Source organism: Miniopterus natalensis, chromosome 6, assembly GCF_054644295.1.
Source record: "Miniopterus natalensis isolate mMinNat1 chromosome 6, mMinNat1.hap1, whole genome shotgun sequence".
Classification (NCBI taxonomy): Eukaryota; Metazoa; Chordata; class Mammalia; order Chiroptera; family Miniopteridae; genus Miniopterus; species Miniopterus natalensis.
In genome coordinates, this window is record NC_142086.1 from 83619714 (window position 1) to 83639167 (window position 19454).

The 19454-nt window shown below is 46.2% G+C and overlaps 1 protein-coding gene across 1 annotated transcript in view; it reads left to right on the plus strand.

The window, feature by feature from the left end:
- DOP1B (DOP1 leucine zipper like protein B) overlaps window positions 1–19454 on the plus strand; it is a 72580-nt gene that overhangs the window by 11783 nt on the left and 41343 nt on the right. The window contains exons 3-10 of the mRNA XM_087818398.1: window positions 5959–6140; window positions 6458–6628; window positions 10831–11020; window positions 12782–12880; window positions 13190–13313; window positions 14932–15041; window positions 15248–15362; window positions 18115–18235. Of these exons, the coding sequence (XP_087674524.1) occupies window positions 5959–6140; window positions 6458–6628; window positions 10831–11020; window positions 12782–12880; window positions 13190–13313; window positions 14932–15041; window positions 15248–15362; window positions 18115–18235 (1112 nt within the window). The remainder of the gene's footprint in view (window positions 1–5958; window positions 6141–6457; window positions 6629–10830; window positions 11021–12781; window positions 12881–13189; window positions 13314–14931; window positions 15042–15247; window positions 15363–18114; window positions 18236–19454) is intronic.

Below are 19454 nucleotides of genomic sequence, written 5' to 3' on the forward strand. Positions count from 1 at the left end.
AATCTAAAAGATGCAGCTAATAGTGCTCCGGTGGAGCTCTCATTCCTAGTGTGTAGCAGCCTGCTCACTGTTCACTCCTCCTCCCTTTGGTAGGTGACGTGTGGGGGCTCAGATGACATTATTGTTTCTTCCCGGATCCCGCAAGGAGCTGAGACTCGGCAAGGGCGTTGCTGGCTCGGGGTTGTAGAGGTGCCTGCCTGTGAGCTGCTCAGACACTGAGTCTGACATGCTCCTTCTGGAAAGAGCATTTCTCTGCTGAAAGGAGTCTGCTGTACTTTCAGTAATTCATAGCTCACATAGTCCATTCATTCTTCGTGTGGGCAAAGGATAATTTTGCCATTTTCAGATCTGCCGGAGGGATAGACATAGTCCAGATTTAGACAGATGAATTATTCCTCCAATAATCTAATGACAAAAACTTGTCCAGCAGAACTGAATGTATGGATAAAGGAATGTTGTGGAAGGAACTTTGTGGTCCACTTACATTTTATAAATTTTGTCAAGAAAGTTGTGAAGCCAGAAATTTCATATCAGGCCATGGGAAGGAAGGTGTTGTGAGCTGAATTGAGTGTCCCTCCTAAATTCCTATTTCAAAGCCCTAACCCAGCGTGACTGTATCTGGCACTAGGGTCTTCAGGAGGTAAGTAAGGTTAAATGAGGTCGTAATGTGGGACCCTAATCTGATAGGACTGTGGCCTTATATGAGGGAGAGACAAAGAGGTCAGTCACTCCTCCAGGTGAGGACACAGCAAGAAGATGCCCATCTACAAACCAGGAGAAGAGCTGAATCAGCCGACACCTTGTTCTTGGCCTTCCGGCCACCAGAACTGCGAAAAATAAATGCCTACTGTTTAAGCCCCCAGCCTGTGGTACTTAGTTACTGTAGCTTAAGTAGACTATTACTACTAAGTTAAATTTAGCTGTTTTTTAAAAAGGACAGTTGATTGAACATGAATATCAATATTCAAGCTTGTATTTGAGCCAAATGTAGACACTCTTATTTAATTATCTTTTTAAAATAGTCTTATTTCATCTTTTTTTTTTTTTTACAGCTTTATTGACATACAGTGCATTCTACACATATTTAAAGAGTATAATTTGATGGGTTTGACATGTATTTTCCTGTGAAACCATCACCACGTGAAGACAGTGGACATGTATCCATCACCCCCGGAAGTTTCCTTGTGCCCTTTGTTGTTTCCCCACCCCCATCCCCAGGCAACCGCTGAACTGCTTTCCATCACTATAGATTAGCTTGTGTTTTCTAAAATTTTATACAAACAGAATCAAACAGTATGTTCTCTCTTTTTCCCTTTCTCCCTCCCTCTCTCTCTTTCTTTCTGGCTTCTCTCACTCAGCAAAACTCTCTTGAGAGCTGTCCAAGTTGCTAGTATTGCTAGTCCACTCTTTTTTATTGCTGAGTAGGATTCCGAGGACACACTCCCTTTGTTTTATCTATTTCACTGTTAATGGACATTTGGGTTGCTTCCAGTAGGTATATATTTTTTTAAAAAACTGCCACATTGCCCGGCCAGGCATGACTCAGTGGTTGAGCATCTACCTAGGATCCAGGAGATTGGGGTTTGATTCCCAGTCAGGGCACATGCCCGGGCTGTGGGCTTAATCTCCAGTGGGAGGCATGCAGGAGGCAGCCAATCAATGACTCTCATCATTGATGTTTTTATATCTCTCCCTCTCCCTTCCTCTCTCTGAAATCAATAAAGATATATTAAATAAATAAGTAAATAATAAAATCAAATAATATTTTAAAAACAAACAAAACTGCCACGTTGCATTCCAAAGTGGTTGTATCATTTTGCACCCACCAGCAGTGTGCGAGAACCCCGCTTCTCCCACATCCTCGTCAGCACACGGTGTGGGCAGTCTTTTTATTTCAGCCGTTCGAGTGTCATAATAGCTCCTTGTGCCCTTTGCTTTTCCCAAATGACTAATGATTAGAGGGTTAATTCATGATTGTAAATTTGTTTTAATTCTATAGAAATACAACACAGAAATAACTATAAGAATCTTCACTGTTCTATTGTATCCAACACCAAAAGATTGGAGGCTGCCCTTGTCAGTAGAGAGGTGGCAGTGGAGTAAGCCAGGATATAACAGTGTAATGACATATGCAGCCATCCAAGTGACTGCTTGTTACCCATTGTTTTTCAAGTCTGTAATCCTCCAGTTGCTGCCATTTAACTCCTTTTCCTGATGAAGACACTGAAGCTCAGACTTGCTTGAGGCCTCCCAGCTCCACAGACAGTACTTCAGCTGAGCCAGGGCTGCTGCGAGGCCCCGAGGCAGGGTCAGGGGTGAGGGTGTGGATGTAAGGGAGTGTAAGCAGCTGCGCCGCAGTCGGAAATGAAGGAAACACAAGTCGGGGAACATGGAAAGTGAGCCAGCCAGCCATCTAAAGTTTCTACGTGGGAAAACGGGAAACATGGGTGATTGTGGTGAGGGTGAGTGGCTTTTACAGTCTACTTTTGTAGTAAATTCAGGAGGACAGAATAAAGAGCAGTTTTTGAACCTGTGTGCTGTACACTTACTGTCTTCTGTGAGACAGCACGTCAGCTTCCAGGTCACCTTAACCAAGAGATTGGGAGGGGCCCTGGCTTTCCTGTCGTGTGTGCCTGTGTGCTCATGGGCGTTCATTGTTAACCCTCATGTGCTGGGGAAGTGGAAATGGACTGAAACTTGGCATAATTCAGTTCCTTTTTGAGTCTAATCCACATAACCCACCGATGAGTAGGTGATGGCACATTTTCTGTGTGCAAAGCTGGCACATCAGCCTGGTCAGGTCGCCTGTGATGGGCTGCACTGCTGAGGAAAGGTGGGGGCTCTGGCTCACACACAGGTCTGGCTGATTGGGAGCCCGGGCTCCTCATCGTGTTCCCTGGGCTCTTTCTCGTGAGATCAACAGAGTGCTTTGTCCACAGTCTAGCCAACCGGTTGAACTGTTCAAAATGAGTTTGTGAAAGTGCCAGGCCCAGGGCTTCAGCAGGATTGTTCCTCCCCGACATTTAGTTAGTACCAGCTGCACGTCAGCCACCGCTGTGCCAACCTCCGAGGCCTGGCCTGGTATTTGCCCAGAAAGTACAAGTTAATATTCACTGTAATAATACAGTAAAGCTGACTCAAAAGAAATAAAGAAATTTTTAAAAGAAAACAATGTATTCTAATGTGTGTCTAAGTGATGCAGAAGGTAGAGTTAACCAGAGCACCCTGCTGGTGGCTTTATTGCTGGCTGGGGTCTTGGGACATGGCTATTGTAACCGTGGTGAGACTTAACTGATTAAGTGCCTTGCATGCCATACAGGTGGTGACATTTTTGAGAAGGAAGCTCCTTGTTTACAGAGGAGTCAAACAGGTGTCATCCCCCAGTTAAACAAGAGCTGACCTCACTGGCTACCTGTGAAATCCCCACCCCGTATTGTGCCTTTTTCTCCAGTTGTCTCTTGTCAACCCCCCTTCCCCCAAGCTGGCAGGGTGGCCAAGCCACTGCTGTTTCAGGTAAGGCATGACACTCTCTGCCATCAGTACTTGGCATACTTTAATGTGGGAAGTCCTGGCCAGTCCTGTTATTACCGAGCCTCTGTTCTGTTTTCATTCTTTCTGGAAGGGCAGGCATGTTGGTGGCCTGTGGAAAATACTTAATGAGTGTTCGGGCTGCTGCCACCTGGCCAGGCTTACTCACTGTACTACTTGGTTTTTTGGCATGAAACAAACATCCTTATAAAGCTGGCCGACTTCCAGATGGAAGACGTTCTGGTATTTTACCATTTGCTTCATGAGAGACATGCTCTTAAACTGGCTTGTTTGCATTTATTGACGAGCACCTGGCGTTCTGAAGTCAGCACTCACTCGGTGCTTTGCTCTCTTCTAGGAACTTTTAAAGGAGACAGTTTTTTTTCTTTTTTGGGGGCAGTAAAATATACATAACAAAACCATTTTTAGGTATAGAGTTCAGTGACTTTCAGTGTATTCACACCCTCGTGCAAAGCATCACGACCATCTCTCTCTGGAACTTTTCCACCTTCCCAAACTGAAACTCTGTACCCAATAACATGCGCTCCCCCTTCCCCAGCCCCTGGCACCCACCATCCTGCTTTCTATGTCTATGAATGTTGCTGCTCTAGGAACCTCATGTAAGTGGTATCACACAGTATCTGTCCTTTTGTGACTGGCTTGTTTAGAATAATGTCTTCAAGTTCATCCATGTGTAACAGGAGCCAGAGTGTCCTTCCTTTTTAAGGCTGTGTCACAGCCATTGTGTGTACCACATTTGCTTGCAGGGTGATCACCAACCAACTGAGCCACACCAGCCATGGCTAGTTTCTTTTTTTTTTTTTTTAATATATCTTTATTGATTTCAGAGAGAAGGGAGAGGGGGAGAGAGAGAGATAGAAACATCAATGATGAGAGAGTCATTGATCGCCTGCCTCCTGCACACCCTCGACTGGGGATGGAGCCGGCAACACAGGCATGTGCCCTGACCGGGAATCAGACTGCGATCTCCTGGATCCTAGGTTGACGCTCAACCGCTGAGCCACGCCCGGCCGGGCATAGTTTATCTCTTTTTTTAAGTGTAGTTTAATTGTATTTGAAAGTTCAGTTAGACCGCAGGCTTCTGATGAAAAATATTCTTTTCCTTCTCTTCCCTTTACCTCCTACACAGCCTCAGTATTTATTTTAGAGGTGGGATCATTTTGCTAGTTTATAAAAATAAAGCTATCGTGTCCTAAGACTGGATTGTCCTGGGGCCAGCTGTTCTGACTCACGGGCAGAGTACAGTTGGCATTGTCCGCGTCTGCCACTTCCTCTAGGTGGCCTCCTGTGCTGTAGGCACAGAGAGCTGAAGACAACACAGAGCGAGACAGACCTGCCCTCGAGTGACCACCCCCTAAGTCAGACTGTTAGGCAGGTAATTGCTAGAACGGCGTTGTAAGTTGGTGATAAATGAGCACACAGAACCCGGTGGAGGAGAAACTAAATGTGGGCGGGGGACCATTCTGCCTCCACGAGGGGCACACCGAGCTGGTTTCATGTGAGGAAAATTAGCAGGAAGGAAGGCCGTTCAGGCAGAGGGGCAGCCAGAGGCCACATAGGCCTGTGTTAGAGTGTGCAGCTGAAGCAGGCAGGAGTTATGCTTTGGAGGCCTTTGAGTGGCTCTTTTAAGAAGTGTGGACTTCACCCTGTAGGCCTTCATTAAATATTTGTGTTATGTCCACCGTAATGACAGACACTCAGTATTACAAGATTGAGTCATGAGGACCCACCCAGCCATGGTGCTTGGGGCCTTGATGTTCGGCGTTGACTGCTCACACTGCCGGTAAGCAGATAGCCAAGGATGCTTCAGCACAGATGAGGCCCCTGTCCCACTTGGGGACACACAGCCCTGGAGCCGACAGGGTTCTGTGTTTTAGCTGTGGAACCGATTGGTGAAGGTGCCAGGAGTCACAGCCTAGAAGTGTCCCCACCTGTCTCCTCTGGGGAGCCCCCTGGCTGTGACGGGGTGATTGAGACCTCTTCCTCTCCTTGGGCAGAAATGCAGGGGCTCCCAGAGAGCACCGAGTCCTAACAGGGATGGGAGGTCACCTTGTTCCACACAGAATGCGTGTGCCTGTTCTGTATAGACTGGGCCTCCCCAGACAAGCGCACTGCCACACCTGTGCACAGTGCCCATGTGTGGCTGAGAAGCTGGACTGACAGTGACAAAGTCACTTTGAAGGAGACGTTTTTCCCTTGCTCTTGAGTCTGGAGCCTGCCTCATCCCCAGCATTGCCGGAGGCGTCCCCGACACTGTGTCCTGGAGCCTGACTTATAGCCCCCTGGGCCCTCCCGTGCAGTCCCTCTGTCCTTCTGTCTCATCTCTCACAGCCACCTGGGGCCTGCTGGTGTGTTCCATTGTCAGCATCACCACCTTCTTCCTCATGCGTTTCTCCTCTTGTTTCCCAGGCTCTTCAGAGTAACCTGAAGTATTCCTTGCTGCCACGACGGCTCCTCATCAGCAAGAGATTGGCTCAGTGCCTGCACCCTGCCCTGCCCAGTGGTGTGCACCTGAAAGCCCTGGAAACCTATGAGATTATCTTTAAAATTGTGGGGACCAAATGGCTGGCCAAGGATTTGTTCCTGTACAGGTACGCTGGCTTCCCCAGTGTTCCATTTTATTATCCAAGTACCCCGTGTTTCAGTTGACAAGATCCGTGAATGGTAAGCTAGCAGAATTCAGAGGGTATGCAGCGGGCCACCTTCTGGGGCACATCCTCCCATGTCTCTTTAAGGGATGTGGGTGCATGCTGCCCAGTGGCCTGCACTTTGCTGACCATCGTATGTCGTGACCATCTCAGAGCAGGCAGGAGTCTACATCTCTAGTTTAATCAACTGTCTGGCTGATCATTTGGAATTTCCGAGTAGGTGTCTCACTCACCCCTTCTCTCCCCGTTTCTTCCTGAAGCTGTGGGCTGTTTCCTCTCTTGGCACACGCAGCCATGTCAGTGAGGCCCGTGCTGCTTGGCCTGTATGAGAAGTACTTCCTCCCACTGCAGAAGCTGCTCCTGCCCAGTCTCCAGGCCTTCATCATCGGCCTGCTGCCCGGCCTGGAGGAGGGCTCGGAGATCTACGACAGGTGGGTCTCAGCCTCGCTGACACCTCTGCCCATCCAGGCTGGTGGCCAAGCCACTGTGTCTTATGTCACTGCTGTGTAAGAATCTGGGGAAAAGTGCAGAGATGCATGAGGCAGGGCGAGGTGCAGAAGTGGGGTGGATGGTTTACATTTGTGCTGGTCTCTGCTTGACCAAATACCATGTTCTCCTGAGAATACCTCTGTTTACAGATAAAAAGCAGGAAAGTCTCACAGTCCACAGTGACAGAGATGGGGTCCTGACCCACGATTGGCAGATCCTGAAGTCCTTCCCCTTCCTGCCATACTAGGCTGCTTCTCAGTAGGAAAGCAAGGCCAAGTCTCCTTGATGGGTAGGGCTTGAAAAGGTGATGCTAAGCAGGATAGCTTGACCCATTTCAGCAGCACTTGGAGAAATTTGTGAAGCTGACATGCATAAGTCATGCAGGCGTGTTTGTTGTTGTTTTTTAAATATCTTTATTGATTTCAGAGAGAGGAAGGGAGAGGAGAGAGAGAGAGAAACATCAATGATGAGAGAGTCGTCATTGATCGGCTGCCTCCTGCACGCCCCCGACTGGGGATCGAGCCTGCAACAAAGGAATGTGCCCTGACTGGGAATTGAACCACGATCTCCTGTATCCTAGGCCGATGCTCAACTGCTGAGCCACGCCCGGCTGGGCCATGCAGGCGTTTTGCTCACTGCTTAGGAGTGGGAGAAAGTAGACATCCATTCAGACTTGAGTATACACAGTGTCCTGTTTTTCTGGAGAACTAAATGAGACTTGGCAGATGTGTGTACAAGTGCTTTTTCAATTGCTGGGGAACGCATGCCCAGCAGAGTGACTGCTCGGAGTGATGCCAGTGATCAGCCTCTATTCATGTGACCTGCTTTCAGAGCCCATGTGCAGCCTGACTAGGGGGTTTAGAAATCTTGTGCTTGCAATAGTTTCCATTTGATTACACAACCCTCTGCTCGAATTGCTTCCACGCTAGGTCCCCAGTCACACAACCTTTGCCCTGGTGTTGGTGGTGATTTGGGGGAGGAGGGTGCAGGGGTAGAATTAAGGAATTCATCCAAAGTCTACTTGGAGCCCTCCTAAACTCAAGGGAACAAAATAATCAGAATGACTTGAGGGCGTGTGCTAGTGATTTAGGGTGTGTTTAAATCACGAGCATCTGTGCTAGGATTTGACCGAGCTCACAAGGAATTTAAGCTTGACCATTTCCAGCTGTCCTGTAGAGCAAGTGAGTGGAGCTTTCCATTCCCAGTGGAGAATCAACGGGTGGAGTCACTAGAATCCACTTCCTTAGGAGGCAGTCTGTCTTGTTGCCATTTTAAAGCCTGACCACTGTGGGCTGTGGCTGCACATGGTGAGGTGTGTGGTTAATGGAAGGTCAAGGTCAAGCTCACATAGGGGTCAACAAGAGGACCTTTACCAGACTTGTCTTTTGGCTCCTAGACTCAGGCTTTTCCTAGAAGTTCTGGCCCATTCATGCTGTCCAAACAGATACGTGTGCATTTGTGTGCGTGCACATGCTTGGGCAGATGTGTGTACAAGTGCTTTTTCAATTGTCTGATAGATGAACACCAGTTCCCAAAATGTGCTGCATTTTTAAAAATCTGTCAGTGAATGATAGCAGAAGTGTGTCAATAGTTGGGGTGTCTTTGTGTGTCCTCTTAGTTGATAAATGAGCGTCATCTGAACAGTTGCTAAAGTTGCATAACAAACATTGTAATTCCTTTACATTGAACCAAAAGCTGAGTAAAGCTGCATGAGTTACTGAGTAAATGTGGCTGTGACAAGGAACCAAGTCCACTGTCTGCAGCCCAGAAGGTATTCGTTACCAGCTTTCCAAGGCAGCCGATTGAGGTTTCTTTCTCATATCGATGTTTTTCTCTCTCTCTCTCAAAATCAGTTTTTGAAAAATGAAATTTAAAGCTGCACTTATTTAATAAAAATTAGCCAATGTACTCTGAATATTGAAGAAGGGACAGTGTGTGTGACATTACCAGACTTTGTGACAGTGGAAACCCTCTTCAGTGGATCAGCTCAAGCGGCAGTGTTCGTGGAATGCACTTTGGGAAGACGCCGTGTAAGCAAAGGGGGCATCGTGATGTGTGCGCGGCAGTGTTGGTGGGTTTTCTCTCAGTGGCAGGCTTCTTGGGAGAGAGATGCTGGAGAGAGAGGAGCACTCCAGGGCTTCCTAAACTAATCTGATGTTGTAGGAATCTCTTCCTAGCTCAGGCCATCCTGTCTGTGCAGGGGACACAGCCCCATCTTCCCAACATACTGTAACTGCAGCTGCTGAGTGTTGTTTCTGCCCTAAGTTAGGCCTTTGCTGCATCGTCCAGAGCTGGGCATAGGAAAGATAAGCTCTGTGTGCTCGATACCTTCAGCTGCTAAGCCATCCTGCGTGCTTTTCCTAAATGCTTGATGGTTACTCAGGCCTCTTCATCTTTATTTTTTCTGAGAAGATGAAACTGCATCATTTGTGACAAATATTTTATTATTAAACAAAATTTCAATAATAACTTTATTAATACGATAAATTTATATTGGACAAAAAGCCAAATAGTCTTGAGAATCATTTAAAAAAATTTTTTATTAATATTTAGAGAGAGGAAGGGGGGAAGAGAGAAGAAACATTGATTTGTTATTCCACTTATTTATGCATTCATTGGTTGCTTCTTGTATGTGCCCTGACCGGAGATCGAACCCGCAACCTTAGTGAATCGGGATGATGCTCTAACCAACTGAGCTACCTGGCCAGAGCTGTAGAATTCATTTTTAATGTAAAAAGGTTGTAGACTTTATGTCTGAAGTGTTTTTGTATACACTGAATTGATTATTGAAAAGTAAGCTGAAGACAGTTTGGGTTATAGTAAAAGGGGAAGAGTGGCATTCATCTGACAGATGTTTCAAGTGCCAGGTGTGTGTCAGCCACTCATCTGGGGGCCAGAAATGCGTCAGCAAAAAGAGCTGACCTGACAATAATGGTAGGTGATGTTGCCTGAGCCCGGATCTGTTCTCCTGGGCCGAGAATTTTTCACGAGACTCACGTCATTCTGGCAATATCTCCCATCTCCCCATTCTGTAGCAGAAAGCTGACATGCATAGAGATTAAACCTACCCTGGGGACCACAGCCAGGAAGCAGACACAGGATTCAGACACTAGAAACCCCCATAGACCACCACACTCCACCGGGCTGGTCCTTTTCCTAACTGTGACTGTTTACTGTCTAATTTGCAAATAGAAAGTGTGAGAAATGGCACGCTTTAGGATTCTGAGTCAGGTCATTAAGTGAAGTTCCTTTGTGGCGATTTGCCTCTGCTGTTTTATTGGCAGATGCTGTCACCTCCCTGCCAGCTTTGTCTTCGCTGTTGATAGGGACGATGCCTTAGTCTGCTGCAGGTGCAGCACCGAGCGCAAGAGGGCCTGGCTGTAGTTGGCGTCAGGGAAAAACAAGCCCTGATCCACCGATGACACTGTTGCTGATGGACATAGGTGAAACTGCTGACGTGGTGTCACGGGAGAGACCTAGATAAAGACAGGTGAATACACGTTGGTCTCGGCAGAACTTCCCAGAGTGGGAGTCACTCTATGGAGGTGCTGTGGGCACAGTGACAGAAAACTCCATCTCAGGCTTTATGGAACTTGCAGAGGAGTGGGAGGCCCAGGTGGATTTGTCCCCAGTATTTATGAAGTCAAATATCATTTAGTGCATTTTTGGCTGTGCTCAAGTTGGGAGCATCTTTATTATTATAAAGTCTCCAATCAGTCACATCAACCATTTTTTTTGACGTGTTAATGACTCCTTATGCTTTGATATAAAGTGGCTGCTCTGCTTGTCCCCTTTCTGGTGGTGGCCCCACCCTTGTGTAAAGAAGTGAGGCATCCACCAGATGGATCTTGCTGCTGCAATGCTGTGGTGACTGACGCAGCCACCACCCTGCTGCCTGTTGGCTAGGAAGTTGTAACTCTCAGGATATGTGTGTTTTAGCAGATTCAGATTCAGTGACAATGGCAGGTAGACAAACACAGAAAGATAAGAGATGGCAGCGGCTCAGAATGTTGAGGATGATGGTGTTTCCACCCACAGCCAGGGAGAATGACCTGGGCTGTTCATGGAGCGTTCTCGGAGCAGCACAGTGAGACGTGGGCATGTGGGAAACTAGCCCTTAAATTCTTTAATCTCTTGTCCACAGAACAGATGCTTTGCTCCTGAGACTGTCCCTGGTGGTCGGCAAAGAGGTGTTTTATGCTGCCCTGTGGGGAAGTGTCCTGGCGAGTCCATCCATCCGCCTGCCCGCCTCGCTCTTTGTGGTGGGCCACATCAGCAGGGACTTGCCTGGCAAGGAGCAGAAGTACATGCTGGGGACAAATTACCAGCTCACGGTGGGTACTCACTCCTCACTGGGGGTGTGGGGGGCCACCGGACACGCAGGCACAGGTTGTCACTGGAGCTTCAAAGGGACATTAGGGAGCAGCGGGGACTTGAAGTCAGAGTGTGTGTAATGAGCGGCTGAGCCAGAAGAGGAGATGTCTTCATGCACAAGGAAACCCTGGGGGGGGGGGGGGTTGTTTTTAACATATACATTACGATGTATATATTCAAATAAGTGTTCACAGCCGAAGAGGGCCCTTCTGGAGCCCCCGCTTTTCAGCAGGACGGTTAGCTGCAATGTACCCAGAAAGCCTTGCACAGACTGCTGCTTTATAAAATCCTGTTTTCTTCCTCTGTCCTGAGTTGTACTGACCGCCGCCTCCACGTGAGGGTTCTCCTCTCGCCACTGCCTAGGTCCCTCCCCAGCCACACCCTCTTCTCTGGCTGCTCTCAAACCTAGATTGTTGGGGTTCCTCGGGTGTCCGTCTCCTGTGCCTTCGAGGACAGCTGTCTTTCCTGGCAGTGACACGCCTGGGAACTTCCCAGGTCTTGGTCTCTTCTCTCCACCTCCTGTGTTTAAGGGCCTGCTGTCTATCGCCATCTAGTGGTGTTCCCATGCTTCAAACTTAAAATGTTGGAAATGGAATTCTGCTGTAAGCAAGTTGGCAACTTGGTGTGAATTAGTTACCCCTCAGTCCATTCCCCTTTGCAAAGTGGGGATAATAGATCTTCCTCAGGACACTGAGGGTTAAGTGACGAGATTGATGACAAGCACCTACATAGTGCTTAGAACACAGGAGAGCCCATAAGTACGTTCTGGTCTCTCCTGCCCGCCAGTACCACTTCTCTTTCTCTCCATTTTCATGGTCCTGCTCCAGCTTCTTCAGTTTTGCTTACTGACCATAACAATTTCTAACTGGTTTTTCCCTTTCCCATTCTCAACCCATCCCCTCCCTTTAATTACTAAGAGATTTGCATAGCTTTGCTTATGTCTACACTGTGCTTAAAAAATATCTGGCTTCCTGTTGCCTAACATCCAAACTCAAGAGTATTCTTAACAGTCTGCTCCCAACCCACCAAATACCTAACTCTCCCCTTCAGGCCCCCTCCACTCCCAGAGCCACTGCCCAGCCCGACCTCGGACTGCTGGGATGCTGTGTTTGCTCCTAAGGGCCTCTCTTGCACTCACCGCCCGTCCCTTCTTCAGCGGCCTCAGTGGAGATGCTTTGTGTCCTTCAGGCTCAGCTTTCCCACATCGTCATTGTTTTTCCAGAAGAAAGAGCTCTCCTCTCTTCTGAATCCTCATAGCTTTTTATTGGCATTTGTCTTACAGCTCTCATCATCTATTATGCAACTGTGTGCACCTTCTGTACTCAGAAAAGACACTTGAAATAGATACTGAATTGGTTTGGAGGCCATTTGACAGAATGTCTTTGGAGTTTGAGTTTAGCCAAAAGTTTCTATTAGAACCCAAAGACATTCCTTTCTGGAATCATGGAATTTGAGATCTCAGAGCCCGACCATCTGGTCCATAGCCCTCCAACTCTGAGATGAACAGGTGAAGGCTGCAGCTGACCAGCCTCCCGATGTCACACAGCCCCAGCGTCTAGAACTAGAGCCCAGGTTTCCCACTTTTCCCACATTTCCCTTGTTCTTTTCCTCATGATTCAACACGGTGGAAAAGCTGCCTTCATTTCTGTGACTAACAAGTAGCCTGCAAATGACATTAACCGTCTTAGGAATGAAACGTCCGTATCATTTATCATTTATAGGTAAAGGCTTTATGTGCATCACTGTTGGACTCAAATGTTCTGGTGCAAAGAAATAATCTGGAAATCGTTCTCTTCTTCTTCCCTTTCTATACCTGTCTGGTGAGTTGATCGTGTTCTTACCGAGAAGTCGCTGGTATTTCCCGAGGAGGCAGGGTGGGCAGGGGAGACATTAGTTGTTTGTCTCGGGAGGTGAGCAGCCACTCAGTGATCACCATTTGCTTTCAGCCTCTGAAAGGTCCTTGTTCACTTTTGTGAGGATGGTGATCACATAGCAAAAATGGAATAGCTCCTGTCCCTGGGCCCCGTGGAGAACTGCCTTTTAAAGAGAAAACTCTGGAGACTGTAAGGAAGGGCCGCATGTCAGAATGTCAGTAACAGACTTGACCGTCTCCTCTGTCCTCCTGATAGGATTCCCAGGAGAGAACCATTCCCCTGCTCAGACCCGATATTGTGCGGATTCTCTCAGCTGCCACCCAGACCCTGCTGCGAAGAGATATGTCTCTAAACAGAAGACTTTACGCATGGTTACTAGGTACTGGGAAGTATGCAATAACTGAATGTTAAAGTGAAACCCTCCTGCTGATTTTTGGCATAAACTTCGAACCTGGTGGCACATTTCTGAGTCCTGATGTTTGGAAATGTAACGGTGCATGTGGCACTGGGCAGCTGGGTTCTCCTGCCCACACCGCAGCTCTGCTTAGTTTGCAGCTGTACTTTCAAAATAGGGAAATAATAAATGAAATTTTAAAAACAGTAACTGAATTCCATTTTAAGAAACTTGAAATACCACAAAACTGTAGCTCAACAGTACTCAAGTAGAAGCCAGTTGTTCTGGGGAAATTTCACAGGGTGAGGGCGTGTGAGAGAAAACCCACAAACGTGTGAAAGAAGGTTTTGTATAGATGGGAATGTGTGTGGCTTTGGGATGTTCAGGAGATACTTGGATAATTTTGGGAGAGTATGAGGCATGGGTTTCTGTGTTTCACAGCCTGTAAACTTGTAGGAAAATAGCCCCTGACTATTGGTCAGAAGCCTTCACAGGGAAGTCACGGGTTGAAAGAGTAGTACCTTCATGACTTTATAAATTCCCATATTCATGTACTTAAGAAAGGATGGCCTAGAAAGCAATTTTGAAAGTACTCTACAGCTTTTTTTTTTTTTTTTTAAAAGATTTTCTTTTTCTAGAGCAGTTTTAGGCTCACAGCAAAATTAAGAGGATGGGAGGTACAGAGATTTTCCATACACCCCCTATTCCTGCACAGGCACAGCCTCCCCGTCATTAACATGCCCCCCAGAGTGGTACATTTGTTACGGTTAATGAACCTACACTGACATGTTCATCTCCCAGAGTCTGTAGTTTCCATTAGGGTTCACTCTTGGTGTAGTACATTTAGTGGGTTTGTATCCACCAACATAGCATCATACAGAGTAGTATCACTGCCCCCCAAATCCTCAGTGCTTCACAGCTTTTATTTACCCCCAACATGTAGATCTTATCACACCAAAGTCAGAAAGTTCTCTTGACCCTTTCTCCCCTCTCTTACCCTCATTATAAAAGTTTCAGAAGTCACTGCATGGAAGCTTATAAAGGATTTCCAGATGAGTACTTACAGGCCCTTTAAGCATTTTTATCAAAAGGATGATTTTGTTAAATGCATAGCTGCCTCTTAGTGGGGCTTGTCTTGCTGTGTGTAGCGAGGACCAGGAGCCCAGTTTAGTGCTTGATCACTTAGCCACAGCCCCAGGGGCCTCAGGTTCTTTGCTTATATCATGAGGATGCTGTTCCTTGCCCTGAGGACCTCACAGACTTGCCCAGGGCTCAAAAGAAGGATACATAGATGAGAATACCTTGATTTCACATAACGCTGTACAAATAAACACCGGTTTTTAAGAAATAATTCTGTTAGGTCCTGGTAAGCACACCTGTCAAAGACAGTTGGGTTGAATTCTTGGGACAGACTAAATTGGTGCCCATTGAGATGGAATTCTGTTTGTTAGCACACCATGTACCTTGGTCTTGCTGGATTTGGTTTTGTTTTATGTCGAGGAATTAGATTTTTAGAAATATCGTAGCATGAGACCTTTGCACAGTGCGATGCACTTTATAAGTATAGATCTCTTCCCAGCTCATGATGCTTGTTCTTTTATAGGTTCAGATATCAAAGGAAATACCATCGTGCCGGAATCAGAAATCTCAAATTCTTACGAAGACCAGTCCTCATATTTTTTTGAAAAATATTCTAAGGATCTTTTAATTGAGGTAAAGGAGGGTCCCTGGAAAGTCGACTCTTAATTCCTGCAGGACCTCAAAGTAGACATCGGGCATGTTCCTCGGGACACGATTAGGAAAAGCCTGTATACTCAGGGCAGTGCCCCTGGTTTCCTTTCTGTCCCAGAGAACCACCAATAATGTCATGCTTCACTGTATACAATATCCTAATATGTGGCTTTTAAAAAAAAAAATAGGGCCTGGCTGAGCTGTTGCACCAGGAGCTCTCTGATGCTGACGCCGAGGAACGCCACTCCGCGTACCTGAGGCCTTTCCGCATCCTGGTCAGCCTGCTGGACAAGCCGGAAATAGGTACACAGCATAGGCCAGAAACGAGTGCCCATTTTCAGGGAATTGAAGCGCGGTGAGGGGCAGTCAGCACGCCTTTCAAATAATATTTTTTTTAAAGTTCTTTTTATGTATTATTATTATTTTTAAAATATATCTTTATTGATTTCAGAGAGAGGAAAGGAGAGGGAGAGAGAGAGAGAAACATCAATGATGAGAGAGTCATTGATCAGCTGCAGCCCGCAACCCAGGCCTGTGCCCTGACCGGGAATCGAACCCCGATCGCCTGGATCCCAGGTCGACGCTCAACCGCTGAGCCACGCCCGGCCGGGCCCAAATATAATTTAACCTTTGGAATGTCAGCATCTTGAAGTACTTTATTCATGTTATGAGGTTTGATTATCATATCTGGGTACCACTTAAAAGTTTTGAACATTTTTGTTAGGAAGATACCTTTGAGTTCCGATTGTGCATGGCCGCGTAGGTGCCTCCTGAGCACTGGCAGTACTGACTTTGTAGGAACACTTCTTCAGTCAAATGTCATGCTTCAGATGAGCCTTGATTTTATTTTCAAGAAAATAGGGGACCCTCCTCCACCTTTTTGTCTTGTGACCCTAGGCAAACCTCTCCTGCCTTTTGGCCTTACTCTTTTCTCTGTCAGATGAAAGGGGTGAACTAGACTCTGGCTCCTAAAGGGTCCCCTCTTACACACTGTGGACCTGTGAGCATCGACTGAGAAAAGTGACCTCTTTCCTTTAAAGGAAAATGTTAGTGTCTATTCACTGTGTGATCTTAGTATCTAATCACTTGAACACCACAGCGGGGAAGAAAATCCTCATCTTGTCCATGGGATTTCAGCTTTGAGGGCATCTGATGTGCCCACCGTTTGGTTGATGTTTCCTTGCCCTTCTGGCCTCGGGATGGAGACCTTTGCTTGTTCATTGAGAGACAGGCATGGAACATTCAGTGTGGTAGGGATGACCTAGGCTCTAGGGGTACAAAGGAAAAACAGCTTCTGGTCAAGCCAGAAGGAAGGGAGACTCAGGTCCTGGTGCGTTTTCACTGATGTTAATAGTAACAGCTGACATTTTTTTGAGCAATTACTTTGTGCGAAGTGATTTGCATACATCATTTAAGATATGTCTCCATACATATCTCCAGGCCTCCAACAACCCTGAGATGGGTTTCCTTACTATACTTATTTCACAGATGGAGAGACTAAGGTTGAACAAGGGTAAGTCATTTGCCCGAGGCCACCCAGGAGCTGGGATTAAAACTGTTTGACTCCAGAGCCTAAGCTCCTTTGACAAGACACTGCTGTTTACCAGATAGCACTCAGATGAGATGTTACTCATGGAACACAAGATGAACTTGTATTGCATCGCTTGAGTGGCTTTAGCTGCTCCTGTTCAAAGTCAAAGCCTGAAGCATCTGTCCCTCCAAGCTCCACCCTTAAGTGTTACCTACAGGTCCATGTGCATTGTGCAGACGTTCCCTCTCACCCTTCCCCTTCCCTCCCCCTCAGTCACCCAGCAATGGTCCAGTAGATTCTTCTCTAGGAGTGGATTGACTGCAGCTCTGAAAAGTCATGACTTAGTCTGAAAAATGAAATGACATATAACTGTATTGGGAGCTTGCTGTAATGTGGGGAAGTATTCAAAGAAAAAAATGTAAGTTAGCATTTCGGAGATGGGTGTTTTATGTCAAGGCCGTGCACCTTGAGCCATCAGAGGTGTTGCTGCCCACTTGGGCTCCTGGTCCTGTTTTCTGAAAGGCATGAATGGCAGGCTTCTGCCCAGTAAACAGTTGTTTAATTTGCTCTATCTGCTAATTTAGGTGTCGGAGGGAAGACACAGTTGAGAGGCAAAGGAGTGGACTGTGTAGAACTAGAAGGCACAGGACGGGTCTTCAGTCTTGTCTGCTCTTCTGCTCTGAGGCTTCAGCCACTGCCTCATTTTCTCCCCCACTGATTGGGGCAGCAAACCTGCCTTCACTTGTCAAAAGTATTCTGCATTCTTTTGCTGTAGATAAAAGATTAATCTGCTGATTGCTTTTCCCTTAGCTTGATCCTGTGTTCATCCCTCTGTACTCGGGTGAGAGTCCTTCCTTCGCTGCCTGCCAGCTTCTGTTTGTGGAGCAGCAATGTCCAGCTGCCTTGCAGCTGTCTAATTGGCCACAGTGCTCCTCCAGGGTGCAGCTGGTCCAATTCTTTGTGCCGCCTTCATAAGCTTTTCAGGATTGGTGTTTTCTTTTGTGGTGGTCTAGCTCACGATTAAAAAAATTCCCGAGTTGTGTTTATATTGAGTAATGTCTCTGGCTGAGCAGTTTATGGACATTTAAAACATTGCACATACTTAACCAATGTCACCCCAATAAATTCAATAAAAATTTTTAAAAAGCATTTGCGTGTGCCCTGGCTCCACCCAGCAGACTCTGACACACTGTTACCTAAACTCTACCTCAGTGCCCTTATCTGTAATCAGAATAGCAGTTTAGCACCTGGTCGTGTAGCTATTGTATTAAATAAGTTAGTAGATATAAAATGCTTTGAACAGTGTCCAGCACATAGTACGTTCTACAGAAATATTGACCATTTTCAGGGATGTTAATCCCCAGCTAAAGGTGTCATTGCCACAACTTTAAGTTAAATTTCTGTGCATTTTAGAAGATACAAGTTGTCTGTATACACAGTTACTCTGTATGTTTCATGTGTATGTCATTTATTGATTTAAAAATGGACTGTTAATCTCTCTCGCCATTTCCTTTTTAATTGCAGGGCCTCAGGTGGTTGGGGATTTGTTTCTCGAAGTCATCCGGGCCTTTTATTCCTATTGCAGAGATGCGCTTGGCTCTGATCTTCAACTTAGCTACACGCAGAGTGGAAATCTGCTGATCAGGTCTGGGCTTGGCTTCCACCTTTACACTCTTCCTTCCTCCCTAATGCCATGATTTTTGTTTCTCTGTTGTTTACCATAAATAGTGAAGCACTAGGAAAGCTGAGACGTAGCTGGTTATCTTAATGATAAGTCAACAGGAATTGACTGTTTCCTGTTGAATGCTGTGAGGAGTTTAAGAGGAGTTTCATCTAGTCTTTACCCTAGCCTGGGAAGTATAAACCGTATTTATTGATCAAATATGAAAACTGTTCAACAGAGGCAGCTGGATCTCAATTACTCAAGTAGTGAGTTACAGGGAGGAGGGCTGGTGGGAGGGGGATAAGGTCATGAAGTGGAACCAGGGGACTTGAGTCTTCAGGAGATGAGTTGGGGGTATGAGGTCAAGGTAAGGGCATCCCAGGGCCCAGGCTCCAGGACCCTGAGGGCAGGGGGAGCGGGTTTGGGAGACAGCAGACCTATTGACTTAGAAGGGTCTCATTATCTGTCAGCCCTGTGAGGGTTTTTTTGGTTTCATTCTTTTTAAGGTAGTACAATCTCTGTCTTACTACTTTTGATATAATTTCCTTCTGCTTGAATTGGCATTGGGTATATTGAAAATTTAAGTCAAGTGGAAGAGTTTTCTGGTCTTTTCGTTGTAAGCATGCCAAGAATTCTTAACGTTTGCTTTTTCTCTCTGAGTAGTTTATTGTTTTTCTGAATATGAACACAGTACATGCTCATTATAAAAATATACCAATATTTGAAGACATAAAGAAAAAAGATATCACCCATAATCCCACTGGCCCTTCAGAGAAAAACATAAAACATTTTAATTTTTTTCTACACTCAGTGCAGAGAGAGAGACAAGAGAGAGATGCCTATCTTTTATTTTAAAGAGAATTACACTGTTTAGTTGCCTTTTTTTTTTTTAATGCAAGTTGTGAGTAGCTCTACTCTCTCCTGTGGAATATAATGGTTGCCTTAAATTCCTCGGAAAGGATTTGTCACTTATTTAAGAAATTCTGATTGAATGGCCATTCTTTTACTGATTGACTTTTAGGTGGTTTCTACTTTTTCAATATTTTTAATGACCTTGCAGTGATATCCTTATGCACACATCTCTGTGTGCAAAGCTTTGTGTGGGATAAATCAATCCCTAGAGTAAATTTCCTTAGTCATAGAAGATGCACATTTAAATGTCAACCAGATTGCCCTCCTGAATGGTTGTGCCACATTGTTC